This window comes from Rana temporaria, chromosome 1 (assembly GCF_905171775.1).
Source record: "Rana temporaria chromosome 1, aRanTem1.1, whole genome shotgun sequence".
Taxonomy (NCBI): domain Eukaryota; kingdom Metazoa; phylum Chordata; class Amphibia; order Anura; family Ranidae; genus Rana; species Rana temporaria.
Genome location: NC_053489.1, coordinates 301,265,855 through 301,278,445, shown reverse-complemented (window position 1 = coordinate 301,278,445; position 12,591 = coordinate 301,265,855). Strand labels below are relative to the sequence as shown.

Genomic DNA, 12,591 nt, shown 5'->3' with positions numbered 1-12,591 from the left:
GCCCCCATCATCTGAGCCGTTCTGGCTGGGGGTTAGTCAGCCAGAACAACTTACTGAGGAGGAACAGGAAGTGAGAAATTCAGACAAAGAAAACAAAGAAAAAAACATTTAGACGGGAAATCGAAGGAAAAGGTTAGTGAACCAACAATGTACTAGCTTAAAGGAACCTATTTAGAAAATAAAAAAACAAACCTTTACAACCCCTTTAACTGGAATTCTCAATCTGCTATTACAAGGATGTAATGGATGTAATGGAAGCACTGAATGGGCTTTCTCCAAAACAATTAGTAAAAAGCCCAACCTGAAGTGATCATATTCTAGACCTAGTCCTGACATCATATTGACTGTCTGATGTGAGGTGGGAGAATATTTGGGTTCTAGTGATCACCAATGCCTTTAGTTTGATATTAAAACAAGAACTGAAAAAGCATACAAAAACAAAAATTGTAGATTTCAAAAGGACAAATTTTGCTGGAATGGGGATATTTCTAAAAGATTTATTGAAAGGTTGGAGTAAAATGACAGGAGTAAGTAATCAGTAATCAGTGTGCACTTTTAAAGTCTACCATCCTGGAGGCAACTAGATTATATGAGCCGACAGATGACAGGGCAGTCCCTGCACACTGTGCAGGGACTGCCCTGTCAGATTTTTGCTCTCCTCTTTGGGAGATCGGATCAACACAGACCGTCTGTCCGTGTTCACCCGATCCGATCCACAAATGGATGGAAAAATAGGATTTTCCTCCATCTGCAGAATCGGACCATAGCGGGGACCGATATGATCGGGTATCAGCGGATGTTCATCCGCTGACACCCGCTATCCCATAGGGATACATGAATGTCCGTATTTCAACCGAAAACGGATGGATGAAATACAGACATACTGTCCGCATGTGTGAAAGGGCTCTAAAGAGGTAAGTAGGATAGTAAGAAAAAAAAAAAAAAATTTCACTAACAATAACAAGTTGGGGACTCATATAAGTTCAAGTAATGACAGTATATTTTTAGGATTCCTGGAGACAGAGGTAACAGAGAAACTGGCTTGGTTAAAGCTTAATAAAGGGCCCTGATGGTATTCATCCCAGAGTTCTGAGAGAACTTCCATGTATACAGCTAATATTGTACCTAGCCACAAGAAGGGCAGCAAGGTAGAAGCTAGCAATTACAGGACAAATAGTTTAACATCGGTTGTAGTCAAGTTAATTGAATCACTCCTGAAAAGAAGGATCATTGATAACTTAAAAATACACAACTTGCTGGAACCAAAGCAGCATAGCTTTACTGAGGGCAGATCATGTCAGACTAATCTGATTAAAAATGTTTGATTATATTACCAATGTTTTGGACCAGGGTGGTGCTGTGGACATAGCATATCTTGATTTCAGAATTTGATACAGAGCCACATAATAAGCTAATACAAAAGTTGTACAAGTTGGGATTGGGTGGCTCAGTGGATATGTAATTGGCTAAAGGATAGATACCAGAGTGTGGTTGTAAATGGGGTTCACTCAGAACAGAGACCAGGCACTTGTGGGATACCACCAGGCTCTGTACTGGGTCATGTTCTATTTAATGTATATGTAGGTGTAAGTACAACTAAAGGTTTGTTGGGCAAGGTATATCTTTTTCATGATACAAAAGTGTGTAATAAGGTTGATATCCCTGGAGGTGTCTGTAATAGGGAATGTGATTTCACATTGCTGGAAGATGGGTCAAAGCAGGAGAAGCTGCAGTTAAATATTTCTAAATGTAAAATAATGCACATAGGGAAAAATAATCCCCTGAGAGAGTATGACATTGGGGTACAGTGTTAACCAGCACTACTAGAGAAAAAGATTTAGGGGTACTTATTTCAGATGATAGAAAAATGAGCAAATAGTCTGCCCAGGCAGTGGGAAAAGTGAATAGTATTCTAGGATGCATTACTAGAGGTATCACCAGCAGCTATATAGATCTTAGATTTTACATATTTAAAAGCGCTTATGAGATTGTATATTTTTTTAACTATTTATATAGTAGCTGTTTGCTTTAAGACAGTCTCTCTCTAATTGAAAATCTGTATTCAGGCATAAATAGCAGATAAGGAAGTGGGCACACAAGAGTGTGTGGCTAATCGACAAGCTTTTTGTCAGCAAAATCAGTTAGCATTAAATTGATAAAAGAGAAAAGGGCCCACAAGCTGACTACTGGCTTGAAATAGGAAGATATGTAATATCCACAGTAATGAATAATAACCACTTATCAGCATTGAGTTTCTATGTATTTTTTTGTTGTATTATGCGTAGTACCAGTACATACAATTTTAAATATACCATGGTTGTGCAGTACCAGTACATACAATTTTAAATATACCATTTTTTAAATATACCATTTATCAATGGGATTGTCCTATTTGGCCTCAATTTGAATATTGAGACAAAGTTTTATATTAATTTATTCCCTTTATGATACATATAGGAAATTATTCCTAATTTTATTTGTTATATTATCGCTACTATTTACCCCAGAGTATCCCAGCGTTATATAGCTTTGTTCGTTTAATAAAGTTTTATTGTTTGAGCTTGAGACCGGAACCGAGGCTACGATTGGTCCCATTCCAACCACTTAGATTCGTCACAGGGTTATTTAGACCCATTCGATGCGTGACCAGTGACGCTTCCTGATGACGATTTCACATCGAAACGTACGTCAAGGCGCACACTGGTCACGCTGACGCACGCTACTTCCGGGTCCTGGTGGGTGAGCTGGAACGCACGCCACCTACAAAGATACACGCGGACCCGCTCTTTGCAACATTCGATGCATTGGATTACACGCGCAGTAGCCTCAGTGCCGGGACTTTGGCACTTTATCAAGTAAGAGGCCATTTGGCTGTCCTGTCATTTTTTATATTGCTTTTAATAAAGGATAATATACTATTGCAACCTTTCTTTTGCATTTTTTGATGGGATGTGAGATCTGCCACCTGTCTTATTGCTGACTGAGATGTCCTCACCTGCTTATTCCATGGTTACAGTGGTGTAACAAAGCTGATTTGACCTCTTTTTAATTAAAGGGTCCACTCAAGTTGGTAAGGAGCCAATCTATTTATTCACGTCGGGTGAACGTTATTCCTTTGGTGGAGGCTTCAATTGTTTTTCTTCAGACACAGATCTCACTTTATGGAAAATTTCTTTCAAAGGACTTTTGTGAACACTCGTTGTCTACACAAGTTTTCATCATCTTTTTATATATTTTTTATTTATCACTTATAATTTTTATTTTTCATAAGCACATACTTGGATGGTTTCATATATGGACTATTATTCATTTATTATTATGTTTATTCATGTTTATATATGTTCACGATTTAATTAGACATAGCGCCCCCTCCCTCACATTTTTCCATGTAATATCCACATACAAAGTTTCATATTTACCTAATATTTAAATAATATGGGCCAGATTCACGTATCTGGCCGTATCTTTGTGCGGGGGTAGCGTATCCTATTTACGCTACGCCTCCGCAACTTGGACAGGCAAGTGCAGTATTCACAAAGCACTTGCTCCGTAAGTTGCGGCGGCGTAGCGTAAATTGGCCGGCGTAAGCCCGCCTAATTCAAAATAGGCTGGTAGGGGGCGTGTTGTATGTAAATGAATCATGACCCCACGTAAATGACGCGCCTAACGAACAGCCCATGCGTGCACATGCTCAGTATAACATCGAATTTACTCCATAAGATACGCCAGGCCCAATGCCTGTGACCTGAATGTAACCTACGCCCAGCCCCATTCACGTACGACTTACGTAAACAACGTAAAAAGATACGCTTGCCGACATCCATACTTTGCATTGGCTGCGCCTCATATAGCAGGGGTAACTTTACGCCGGACGTAAGCCTAACGTAAACGACGTAGCGGGCGCAAGTACGTTTGTGAATCAGCATATCTACCTAATTTACATATTTGACACGTAAATCTACGGAAGCCCCCCTTGCGGCCAGCGTAAATATACACCCAAGATACGACGGCGTAGGAGACTTACGCCGCTCGTATCTTGGCCAAATCTATGTGTAACTGATTCTAAGAATCAGGCGCATAGATACGACGGCTTACATTCGGACTTACGACGGCGTACGTGGAGATACACCGTCATAAGTCCACTGTGAATCTGGCTCTATATATATAACATTTTATTTCTAAATGTTATATTTTAGTCACAAACTCAATAAGGAAAACCTATAAAAACATACTTTACATTCAGTTTAACTATAACAGTTAAAAATCTGACCCCTTTTGAGTAGTTTCAAAAGCCATAACTACCATGAGCTTTACCTGTCTAATCCATTTGTAACATGTACTATGAATAATAGTTTTGAATTGAACATAAACCACAAAAGCTAACTTTTATCCTAATGCACAATTAGTCACTTGATTTAAAGCATGTAAACTCCACAGCTAACACATCCCCAGTAAGTCAAGCATAAAGAAACGGTGTAATTAATAGTACTCCAAGAGGAAAATCGAGCAATTAAGTCACTGCAGTCTGTGTAATGCTATGCCTTTTTATAACAGACAAACCCATGCAGCGCTTAAAATGCGTAAAACCTTGTAACAAATTAAAATACTACAAATCAAACTATTTAGTTTCACATTTAGGGCTTGGATTTGTAGAAAGATGTAGTACTTTAATTACATTGCACAAATGAATTGGAGCTAATAATGAAAAGGCTTTATTTAACATGATAGAGAAATGAAAGAAAAAAATACTCTAGCAACCCATCTGTCTTGTTTTAAATTCTATTGGCGAAAATGTTGCTAATAATTGTTTTCCAAAACTTTTAAATTAAGAATATTATTTTTAGATATACCTGTCTGGGAAAATATTTAACAATTAACAAATGTAAAATGAAAATGCACAAAATGTTCCTAAATTATAAAAGGTTCTTAACATTAACTGGAGATGGCTGCTAGCAATGATAGAATGCATGAACTATCGTAGAGTAATTTTGTCCGAATTAATATTAGTAGAAAAACTGATTGTATGGTAAAATAGTACCCTTTGAATCATCCATTCTAGGGTCAGTCTAATGATTGGGCACACTATAGACAGTTTAAGGTGAAAAAACATGGGGGTTTATCCCTTTATTTGGAAAGGGATTTCTCTGTATAAACAGAAAAAAACACTGCGCTAACGTGTAAATTAAATAACAGTGAAAAATTGAATAAATAAAATAAATGTGAAAAGCTGCCAGTATTAATTACTAAAATACCATAGTAAGCAAAGAAACAAAAAACAAAATAATACGGCGCTAATAAACCTGTGAAAAATATATGTGAAATATATCTCAAAAAATTGAATAAACACAATAAAAATGAATGTGAAATATATACCCAAAAAAAATATATATGACCAAAAAATTAAGATTGGTGAATTGACAATATGATCATCAATGTAAACCAATCCGTCCAAATTAATAAATAAAGTGAAATAAAGATAGTCCATAAAAAATCAGTGCAATTGAGTCCAATTAAGGTGAGCAGCTGTAATTAATCAAGAAAAGGATCCTCCACCAGAAAGGTCACCCAATATGTGGGAAATGAAATCTCCTTACCAGAGAAAAAGACCGGGCTTTCAACGGTCTAATTCAGCATAAGGATGTTTAAAGTCTTCCTTGAAAAGACTATTCCGGACACTGCTATGAATCACCAGTATGGATAACTCCAAAAGATAGGATCCTATTCAAATCCGCTCCAGTTTAACATTGGTGTTCATAAAAATAAAGAATAGTAGGAAACCACATAGTGCATTACTGTGTAAACATTAGGTTTTTAATAGAAACAGATGCACACTTACAGCAAAGCCTTGAAAAACTTGCATATGGGATATGGTGTGGAGAGGATGGCGGTCCCTCAATCCTCCGTTTGCTTCGTATCTCTCGTCCGTCACGTGTCTCTCCCTCTAGCGTGATGACGTCACTGTGGCTAAGCTCCTCCTACGCGTTTCGTCGCAATACGGACGTCTACGGGGATAGGCTGCCTGAGAGAGCGTCATCACAAAGCTCAATATATATAGCCCATCCGCCATGATGGAAGAGGGCAAAAAACAATAAGAGCTATGGGAAAGAGAAAACGGAGCGTGCACGTGTAATGTGTGACGCATAAAACAAAGCTATTTGCGGAAAGAGAGTGTTAATAATAAGATGGATGCCATCTTGTGGACAAAGGGGAGTAAGACACTGGACGGATTTGAAACACAGCAAAGGATAATAAAGGAACAACACATCACAGCTATCCATGACTTAAAGTCTCTTAATAAAAATACAACATATGAAGCCTGTACAACCCATATCACCTATAAACATGCATAAATACATATATATCCTGAATCATGTATATAATTACAAAGTTTAGTATTAAAAAATTCCTCAATAAATTTGAATTATATGTTTATATTGAAAACATTAAAAAGTAATAAAAACTGATAAAAATACATATTAAAAATCATTAAAAATCATTAATAGAAAAGATGAACATAAAAAATGTGGACAGGAACAAAAACTTTACTCTGTAAAGAGTAAAGTTTTTGTTCCTGTCCACATTTTTTATGTTCATCTTTTCTATTAATGATTTTTAATGATTTTTAATATGTATTTTTATCAGTTTTTATTACTTTTTAATGTTTTCAATGAAGCCTGTACAACCCATATCACCTATAAACATGCATAAATACATATATATCCTGAATCATGTATATAATTACAAAGTTTAGTATTAAAAATCCTCAATAAATTTGAATATATGTTTATATTGAAAACATTAAAAAGTAATAAAAAACTGATAAAAATACATATTAAAAATCATTAAAAATCATTAATAGAAAAGATGAAACATAAAAAATGTGGACAGAACAAAAACTTTACTCTTTACAGAGTAAAGTTTTTGTTCCTGTCCACATTTTTTATGTTCATCTTTTCTATTAATGATTTTTAATGATTTTTAATATGTATTTTTATCAGTTTTTATTACTTTTTAATGTTTTCAATATAAACATATAATTCAAATTTATTGAGGAATTTTTAATACTAAACTTTGTAATTATATACATGATTCAGGATATATATGTATTTATGCATGTTTATAGGTGATATGGGTTGTACAGGCTTCATATGTTGTATTTTTATTAAGAGACTTTAAGTCATGGATAGCTGTGATGGTGTTTCCTTTATTATCCTTTGCTGTGTTCAATCCGTCCATGTGTCTTACTCCCCTTTGTCCACAAGATGGCATCCATCTTATTATTAACACTCTCTTCCGCAAATAGCTTTGTTTATGCGTCACACATTAACACGTGCACGCTCCGTTTTCTCTTTCCCATAGCTCTTATTGTTTTTTGCCCTCTTCCATCATGCGGATGGGGCTATATATATTGAGCTTTGTGATGACGCTCTCTCCAGGCAGCCTATCCCGTAGACGTCCGTATTGCGACGAAACGCGTAGGAGGAGCTTAGCCACAGTGACGTCATCACGCTAGAGGGAGAGACACATGACGGACGGAGATACGAAGCAAACGGAGGATTGAGGGAACGCCATCCTCTCCACACCATATCCCATATGCAAGTTTTTTCAAGGCTTTGCTGTAAGTGCCGCATCTGTTTCTATTAAAAACCTAATGTTTACACAGTAATGCACTATGTGGTTTCAACTATTCTTTATTTTTATGAACACCAATGTTAAACTGGAGCGGATTTGAATAGGATCCTATCTTTTGGAGTTATCATACTGGTGATTCATAGCAGTGTCCGGAATAGTCTTTTCAAGGAAGACTTTAAACATCCTTATGCTGAATTAGACCGTTGAAAGCCGGTCTTTTTCTCTGGTAAGGAGATTTCATTTCCACCATATTGGTGACCTTTCTGGTGGAGGATCCTTTCTTGATTAATTACAGCTGCTCACCTTAATTGGACTCAATTGCACTGATTTTTTATGGACTATCTTTATTCACTTTATTTATTCATTTGGACGGATTTGTTACATTGATTATCATATTGTCAATTCACCAATCTTAATTTTTTTGGTCAAATATATTTTTTTTGGGTAATATATTTCACATTCATTTTTATTGTGTTTATTAAATTTTTTGAGATATATTTCACATATATTTTTCCAGGTTTATTAGCGCCGTATTATTTTGTTTTTTATCCCTTTATTTGTTTAATATAAAATACAAAAAAGTGGTGCCACACAGCTGCTGGTGAGAATGTTTTCTGTTGGGCTTGTACATGTACTTTGCATTCTCATCCAACCTTGTAGAGAGTACAATAATACTAGCTTGTACTCTAGTACTCTAGACTAACTTTACACACTACAGAGCAAGTTCAGAGCATTACAGAGCAATTCGACTGCGAATACAAGCTCTACCCACTTGAAGAGTGGACATTAGCAGCCATCTCTCATGCCACTCCTGGCCCTCACACTCTGTCTCCATCTCCAGGAGTGTTGGACGGGAGGTGCATCTGATTGGTGACAGCGGTAAAGGTTTTAGTACTGTTTTTATAACATCAATACAGTACATCTATATGCATCTTGTCAAGGAGGGGTGTTCCACCATTACCAGCAGGTGCATTTCAGGATCCCCAGATTTCAAGCAAAAGGGAGTACAATGGAACCTCGGATTGCGGAGTAATTGTGGTTAACGAGCGTTTCGCAATCATTTAAAAATAATCCTGACTCGGTTTGCGAGTGTTGTCTCGCAAAACGAGCAGGATTCAAGCCTCTGAGGTGTGCAGTACCGCATTTGGCCAGAGGTGCAGGGTGTCACCTGGAGTCATTTGTAAATACTCGGAAACATCCGGAAATACTCAGTTCCCAAGTGTTTCCGAGCCTTTCCGGGGGTTTCCGTGTGCATCCATGCGGTCTCCGAGTATTTCCGAGTCTCTCTGGCGCCCCCCACCTCTGGCCACATGCGGTATTGCATGCAATGGAAGTCAATGTGGAACAAATTATCTTTGTTTCCATTGACTTTTATGGGGAAACTCGCTTTGATATGCGAGTGCTTTGGATTATAAGCATTCTCCTGGAACGATTATGCTCGTAATCCAAGGTTCCACTGTATACTTGACTGGTACTTGACATATGTATCTTGGTATTTAATATTCAGTTTTGATTGGCATGTACATTTCACTGGGTAAGATTGTTACCGGCCCTAGCATTTAAAGCAATAAGGCTCTACTGTCTAAAGTGAGCATGTTCAATAAAAACTTTGATAAGAGTCCCATTTCAGCAACGTTAACCTGAATCACTACACTCCAGACAAGCACTACTGTGAATTAGCATTGACATTTTTTTCTTGGAGTTGTTGTAGATAAAAGTTTTCATTATCACTGTACCTGAAAGCTGTGTTGTTTGCACTTCAGGCTGCACCATGTGAGGATTCGCTTCAGTGGTCTCTTCTCTTTCTTCCAAAGCAGATGTGGTTTTCAAGACAGGGAAGGAGGTAGATGGTGATGTCGATAGGACAAAAGTCTGAAAGGACACATCTCCTGTGAATAGATTAAATGCATTTTCAATTTTTTATTTTATTTGTTATTTATATTTAAAGCAGGTTCCATTCTTGGAACACACAACAAAATAGCTGATCGTTACTTAGTACAACTTCTACTGAATTGCTTCATCTGTGACTGATCTTTATATCTCTTTTCAGAATAACGACAAAATACCATTTGGTCAGTAGTTACCTGAACTGCATTTAACTATTGGTTTATGAGACTGTACACTGTAGGTACATTTATCATCCATCTAACATATTGTTTTAAAAATGTAACCACAAGTGGAAATACTGAACAGTGACCTTATAAGTTTACAGATGTTGCAGGATGTTCTTGCATGCCTAGGACTAGGGATAAGCTTTATGTTCGAGTCGAACAGCGAACAATTTGGGGTGTTCGCGGCAAATTTGAAAAGCCGCGGAACACCCTTTAAAAGTCTATGGGAGAAATCAAAAGTGCTAATTTTAAAGGTTAATATGCAAGTTATTGTTCTAAAAAGTGTTTGGGGACCTGGGCAGGGGCAAGTTTTTTCGGGAGCAGTGATTTTAATAATGCTTAAAGTGAAACAATAAAAGTGAAATATTCCTTTAAATTTCGTATCTGGGGGGTGTCTATGGTATGCAACGCGGGTCTCCCGTGACGCGTCAGAGGGGGCGGGGTCACCCGTACACGTCAATGGGTAACCCCGGGCTTTTTCCTTGATTTAGAGAGGGGGGCAGGGGTCACCCATGCACGTGACATGTGGCCCCGCCCTCAGCTATAAAACAGCTGTCACACGGCAGAGCGTAATTTTACGGGCCCCTCCTATGGAGATGGTATCGTTCGTTACGGCGAAGTCTTTTTCTGTATCGCTCGAGAGCGGATTACATCGTTGGAAACCTTTTTATTTATTTATTTATTTTTTTAATAAAGGACCTTGTCCCAAACTGTCTCCTGTGTTTTTTAACATTTGACACTTTTTTTTTGTGAAATGGTAGGGGTACAGTGTACCCGTTACCAATTTGGATAAGGGGTCTGGTATGGATTTTTGGGGGGGGGACCCCACGCCATTTTAAAAAAATGGCGCAGGGTTCCCCGTATTATCTCATACCAGACCTGAAGGGGCTGATATGGAATTTGGGGGGACCCCCACGCATATGGCGCAGGGTTTCCCTTAATATTCATACCAGACCAAAGGACCTGGTAATGGACTAAGGGGGAACGCATTTTTTCAATAACTTGTATCTGTATTGCCAGGGACCCGACAATTCATTATAGCACAAGTAGTTTTAAATGAAATGTCATTTTGTGCAGGGATTTTTCTAAGCACGGGAAACATGTGCTACTTTACAGGCATACTATAGACACCCCTCGGTACGAAATTTAAAGGAATATTTCACTTTTATGTTTCACTTTAAACATTATTAAAATCACATGCTCCCGAAAAAACTGCAATTTTTAAAAAAAAATTTGCATTGATACATGTCCCCTGGGGCAGGACCCAGGTCCCCAAACACTTTTTATGGACAATAACTTGCATATTAGCCTTTAAAATTTTCATGTTCCTGTCCCATAGACTTTAACGGTGTTCGTAAGTTCGAACTAATTTTTGGCCTGTTCGCATATTCTGCTGTGAACCAAACCGGGGGTTTTTGGCTCATCCCTACTTAGGAACTTGGAGTGGTGGGTTTAAAATTTATCAGTAAAAAGGATTAAATGGCTACCTTATATGGATTTTCTATGAAGAATTGCAAGCAACCTTTTCAAAGAGAGATTTATTCTGAGTGTACCCTCAATGATTATCTATTTCAGAGCTGACATTATACACTTCAAGGCAGAAAGCTCCACAGAAACAAATTGATTAGCAATTTTTCACACAATAAGGCAAAAATCTTTGGGGTTTCTAGCTAGGCTGATCATTTTTCTAGTAAAATCTTGGACTTTTTAGTCCACCTTGCCATAAAAACCATCAATTAGGGTAATGCATGCCCCAGCTTTTATTATACAAATCTGTTTACTATTATCATACAATAGTGAGTCTGCCTGGTCAACCAGTATTCTATTGTATTTAGGATGTGTTATTTGAAGGTACAGTTTTAAAGATGTACCTTTGTTCATGCAAATAAAATAGAGAAGCATAATATACTGTATATACTCGAGTTTTAGCCGTCCCGAATATATGCAGAGGCACCAAATTTTACCACAAAAAAAGGGAAAACGTATTGACTCGAGTATAAGCCTAGGGTGGGAAATGCAGCAGCTACTGTAAGTGGAAAAGAGGGTCAACAATGCCCATCTGCAGCCTCACTATGCCCATCTACAACCTCACTGTGCCCATCTGCAGCATCAATGTGCCCATCTGCAGCCTCACTGTGCCCATTTGCAGCCTCACTGTGCCCATCTGCAGCCTCACTGTGCCCATTTGCAGCCTCACTGTGTGCCCATCTGCAACCTCACTGTGCCCATTTGAAGGCCTCACTGTGGTCCAATCTGCAGCCTCAACTGTGCCCATTTGCAAGCCTCACTGTGTGTGCCCATCTGCAGCCTCACTGTGCCCTCTGCAGGCCTCACTGTGCCCTTTGCCAGCCTCCACTATGTGTGCCCACTGCAGGCCTCACTGTGTCCATTTGCAGCCTCATGATACCATTGGTTCTCCCGATGTGTCATGACAATTTGCAGTAGTCGGCGGCCCATCCACTGTAACAAAGCCCTCCTCCTTGTGTGTGATAGATGGAATACACTGATTTAGTTTGTTATCAGTGTTTAGTGTTCCGTTATATCGTGAATGAGGAGGAGGCAGGGCTTTGTTACAGTGACAGGCCGCCCCCGAAAGTAGAATGACACAGCAGGAGACCCTCACTCGAGATAAGCCGAGGGGTGGGCTTTTTCAGCATAAAATAATTGCTGAAAAAGTCAGGCTTCTTTACCTCGAGTATATACGGTATATAACTAATATTAGGAGCTCAAAAAGTGTGCCCACTCTGAATGAAATCTGGTGACTCAGAAGAGAAGAGCAAACACCAATCAGTGACACTGATCATCCATATAAGTAACATACAAAAGTCATGGAAGTGGTAATTTACAA

At 38.2% G+C, this 12,591-nt stretch overlaps 1 protein-coding gene across 1 annotated transcript in view; it reads right to left on the bottom strand.

The window, feature by feature from the left end:
- The window catches only part of LOC120944316, a 55,460-nt gene that overhangs the window by 32,263 nt on the left and 10,606 nt on the right, over positions 1–12,591 (bottom strand). Inside the window, exon 2 of the mRNA XM_040358355.1 lies at positions 9,369–9,521. Within this exon, the coding sequence (XP_040214289.1) occupies positions 9,369–9,521 (153 nt within the window). The remainder of the gene's footprint in view (positions 1–9,368; positions 9,522–12,591) is intronic.